This window comes from Mus pahari, chromosome 18 (genome assembly GCF_900095145.1).
Source record: "Mus pahari chromosome 18, PAHARI_EIJ_v1.1, whole genome shotgun sequence".
In the NCBI taxonomy this organism is placed as follows: Eukaryota; Metazoa; Chordata; class Mammalia; order Rodentia; family Muridae; genus Mus; species Mus pahari.
Genome location: NC_034607.1, coordinates 24,097,292 through 24,101,917, shown reverse-complemented (window position 1 = coordinate 24,101,917; position 4,626 = coordinate 24,097,292). Strand labels below are relative to the sequence as shown.

Below are 4,626 nucleotides of genomic sequence, written 5' to 3'. Positions count from 1 at the left end.
CCTCTGCCTCTGCCTCTGCCTCTGCCTCTGCCTCTGCCTCTGCCTCTGCCTCTGCCTCTGCCTCTGCCTCTGCCTCTGGAGTGATGGGGTTAGAGATGTGGCCCGCCTGCCACACTTTACCTTTTCTTTTGAGACAAGGCCTCACTATGCAGTACAGACTAACCTTAATCTCCTGATCCTCCTATCTCTGCCTCTTGAGCATTGGGATGACAAATGTCACCACCACCCTGGTTTTGTGAGTGCCTCTGAGCTTTGTGAGTGCTATCTGAGTACTCCATGCCCTAAACCCAACACTAGCCCCTTATTACCACAGTATTACAGCAGTCAGTCCCTCATGTCTGGCTCCTCAAGTGCCAACTTGGGAGGCCTCCTCCCTGCTTACTGTCGCCCAATTCAAAGAACACCACCCCTCAGCAGCTGCCTAAGGCAGCCTCAGTGCCCTACCGTGCACATCTGCCAGGCTACCCTGGTGCAACAGGGAGCCACCCAGCAGGTTTTTCCTCTCAGCCTGCTCCAGGGCCCTGAGCTGTTCTGTCTCCACCTCTCCCTGACTGGGCACTCCTAGGCTCACTCACTCAGCTGGCGCACCTCTGCCAGGCACAGGATGCATGTACCGGGCACCAGAGCAAAGATGTCCAGCATCTTTGCCTATCAGAGTTCTGAGGTGGATTGGTGTGAGAGTAATTTCCAGCACTCGGAGTTGGTGGCCGAGTTCTACAATACGGTGAGGGCTTGGGCAGGGGCTTTGAGAGGGGTGGGATGGGGTAAGCTTATTGAATGTGATTTGCCAGATGTGGGATTAAGCCATATCTCCTCCATAGGGAATCTTGTTTGAGCAGTTGTCTGTGTGTGTGGCCTGGATCAGCTTGTGTCCATTCATTCGTCTTCCTGTAGAACTGGGATCCATGACAGGGTTTTAGACTCAGTTCTGAGGGATGGTGCTGTGATGGTGGGCACCCCAGCAGCCTTAAAGACCCCCAGAGGAGGCTCTTTGAATCAGTAGGATTGAACCTAGGCAGGCTTTTTGGAAGAAGTAAGGATGTCTGTCTTTTCATCTGCAACCTCCGGCCATAATCAATGCATCCCAGTTTCCCCTTTCACGATCCTATTTAAGCCACTCCAATTTTTTTAAACCTTTCTATACCTGATACCACACAACCCTGGGAGTACTCAGTACTTACTACACCCTGATGCAGTTGTTTGAGACGCTTGAAGGATGCAGACAGGTGGAGGAGGCTATGTGAGCTTGCTTTAGCTGCCTGGAACACAGAGCTGCTTAGCCATGAGAATGGGGCATCATCAAGTCCCCTTTCTGGAGACAGATTCTTGCCAAGAAGCCCAGAGTAGCTGCCACGCATGTCCTCTGCTGTTGGATCCAAACACTGGGACTGGAAGCCTGCACCCACCACGCCCAGCCTAGCTTTTACTCAGTGCTTGCTCTGTGCACACTGTAGAAACCTTTCACCTTCATAATCTCATCTGATCCACACAGCCTCATGGGGAGACAGGGAGACGCCAAGAGGGGTGTCTCACTGTGCAGCAGGTGCTCCAGGGGGTGAAGGGCAGGTTGCAAATCACCCTGGCGCTTAAACCTAGACTTTGAACTTCAACTTAGTAAGCCCAACACACACACACACACACACACACACACACACACACACACACACAGACTCTCACACACACACACACACACAGACTCACACACAGTAATATAGTTTTGTAAGGAAAATTGCCAGCACAGGTGAGATAGGAATGTTCATTGCCCCAGCTACTAGTGAGGCTGAACAAGTGGGATTGTTGAGAGTTTAAAGCCAGCTGGGACAATCTATGTCAACATAAAAAGTGGTGAGATAGCACACAACTCTCATCCCAGCGCTCAGGAGGCAGGGACAAGTGGGTCTCTGTGAGTTCAAGCCAGTCAGGGCTACATAGTGAGGACTCTGTTTCAAACAAAACAGAACAACAAAACAAAAACAAGGGAGACCCACAAAAATAAAATCAAACCAATAAGATTGGTTCTCTAGCTGTTGGACACCGTTCAGCGGTGGAGCTTCTGCCTAGAACCCCCAATGAGAGCGTGTGGGGTGTGGTCAGGGTGGAGCTCCTGCCTAGAACCCCGAGTAAGGGGCTGAGGCCCTGGTCAGGAGAAGAGTCCCTACCTAGAACCCCCAGTGAGAGCGTGTGGGGTGTGGTCAGGGTGGAGCTCCTGCCTAGAACCCCGAGTAAGGGGCTGAGGCCCTGGTCAGGAGAAGAGTCCCTACCTAGAACCCCCAGTGAGAGCGTGTGGGGTGTGGTCAGGGTGGAGCTCCTGCCTAGAATCCCACAGTAAGGCACTTGTTCCTCCGTGGTCCTTCCTTGGTCCGCAGTTTCCTTAGAATCCCACTATATAGCGCAGGCTATCTTCAAGCTCAAGATCTCTCTTCCCTCTCCAGTGCTATTACAGGCAGGCGTCTGCCATCACATCTGACCTTATTTTAATTTTTTTCTAGTACATTTATTTCTTCATTTATTTATGTTGTGTGCATCCACATGTGCATGTATGGAGGTCGGAGAGCAGATCTAGCTGGTGAGAGTTTCCAGCTGTGTGAAGAAGGATGACTTTTCCAGGGGTCATTTCCATTGTGCCAAGGCAGAGTGCACCGGGGAAAATGTAAATGAGCCTCGATAAGGCTATAAACCAATAAAACTTTATTAGCAGAAGCTAGGAGTGGTGGTGCCTCAAGCCTGCAACCTCAGGAAGGAGAGGTGAAGACTGCAAAGACTTTGGGGCCAGACTGGTTTAGGGGGTAAATTCTAGACTAACTTGGCTTACACTGTGAGAGTCTGTCAAAAGAACAGGCTGGAAATTGAAGGGAAGGGAAAGGAAAGACAGAAAAGGGGTCACAGTACATACCTATCATTCCAGTACTCCAGAAACTGAGGCAGCAGGATTGTCCTTAAGGTGGCCCTCAGCTACGTGGTGAGTTGGAGACCAGCCTTGGCTACAGGAAACTCTGTCAAACAAAGGAAAAAGAGAGTTTGCTTTTAGTAGGCATGGGCTCTCCCCTCTCTTGTTGCCTCGTGCGTGCATGGAGTTTGCCAACTCCAGAGTAGATGGACTGAGGGAATTGTGGCCCAGCATTGCTTAGTCAGTGCACGGTGGCAATTATTTTTACCTAAGAAATCACCTCAACAGACAGGATTTATAAACCAGGCCATCCCGGAGTGACTGCCCGGACACAGAGGGATGGGAGCTGCAACAATGTTACTACATGCATGTGATTGTATATGCTGGAGCTACACTGTGTATTCCAGTGTGCTGGCCCAGTGCTGGCCCAGCAGAGGTTACTAAGGAACTGACGGCCATCCTTTGCTAGGGAGAGTTTGTGGCCAGCCTGGGCTACAGGATACCACTGAGACCCCACCTCAAAAAACAAAACCAAGAACCCGCTAAACAAATGTATCTAAGGCCCTGAGGAACAGCACTAGAGGTTGTCCGTTTGTTTTAGGGTATCTACTAGTATGAAGGGACACCATGACCACAGGAACTCCCTTTCTTTTTTTCTTTTTTAATTCTCCTTTCAAACAATTTGTTCCGCCTGCAGTTCCCACTCTCTCCACTCCTCTGTAGCTCTAGCCCTGCTTCCTTTTCTCCCCCCAGGTCCACTTCTCCTCCATTGCCCTCCAGAAGAGAGCAGGCCTCCCAGGGACAATGGAACACACCCTAACAAGTTACAGTAAGACTAGGCATATAGCCTCCAATCAAGGCAGTGTGAGGCAACACGGTAGAAGGGTTCCAAGCGCAGATGGAAGAGTCAGAGACACCCCCACTCCCACTGTTAGGAGTCCCACAAAAATACTACACAGCCATAATATATACACAGAGGACCTAGAACAGGCTCCAGAGGAACCATGCCGGCTCCACAGATTGCAGTTTTAGCATCTGTGAGCCCCTATGAGCGCTGTTTAGTTGATTCAGTGTGCCATATTCTCCTGGTGTCCTCAACTCTTCTGGCTCCTCTAATTCTCCCTCCTCCTCTTTTGCAGGGTTCCTCTGGCTCTGCCTAGTGTTTGGCTGGCACGGCAACTCTTAATAAGGGAACTGTTTAAGTGGGGCTGGTTTACAGTTCAGAGATTTAGTCCATTATGTTCATGACAGGAAGCAGGGCAATGTGTAAGCAGATATGGTGTTGGAGAAGGAGCTGAGAATTCTATATCTGGATACACAAGCAACAAGAAGAGAGACACTGGGCTTGGCTTGAGCATTTGGAACCTCAAAGCCCACCCTCAGTGATACACCTCCTCCAACAGGGTCACACCGCCTAATAGTGCCACTCCCTACGGGCCTATGGGGGCATTTTCATTCAAACCACCACACCTCAGATCCACACACAGATGCACAGACACACTGGCACAAAATAAGACAAACAGCTGCTTTTGTTTTAGCACATGACCAGAGAGCACCCACCAAAAGTTTCCTATATAGTTCAGTAATTTTACAAGCCACAGCCCACAGCTGGAGAAGACGGCTATGAGAATGAGTTGTTTGGATTGGTCACAGGGTCTGGCTCCATAGCCCAGGCTAACCTCTAGCTTGAGATCCTTCTACAGGGTCTGGCCCCATAGTCCAGGCTAACCTCTAGCTTG

At 50.3% G+C, this 4,626-nt stretch overlaps 1 protein-coding gene across 1 annotated transcript in view; it reads left to right on the top strand.

Moving 5' to 3' along the window:
• The first annotated feature begins 592 nt into the window (after positions 1-592).
• The window catches only part of Acer1 (alkaline ceramidase 1), a 25,795-nt gene continuing 21,761 nt past the window's right edge, over positions 593-4,626 (top strand). The window contains exon 1 of the mRNA XM_021218517.1: positions 593-724. Within this exon, the coding sequence (XP_021074176.1) occupies positions 605-724 (120 nt within the window). The 5' untranslated portion in view covers positions 593-604. The remainder of the gene's footprint in view (positions 725-4,626) is intronic.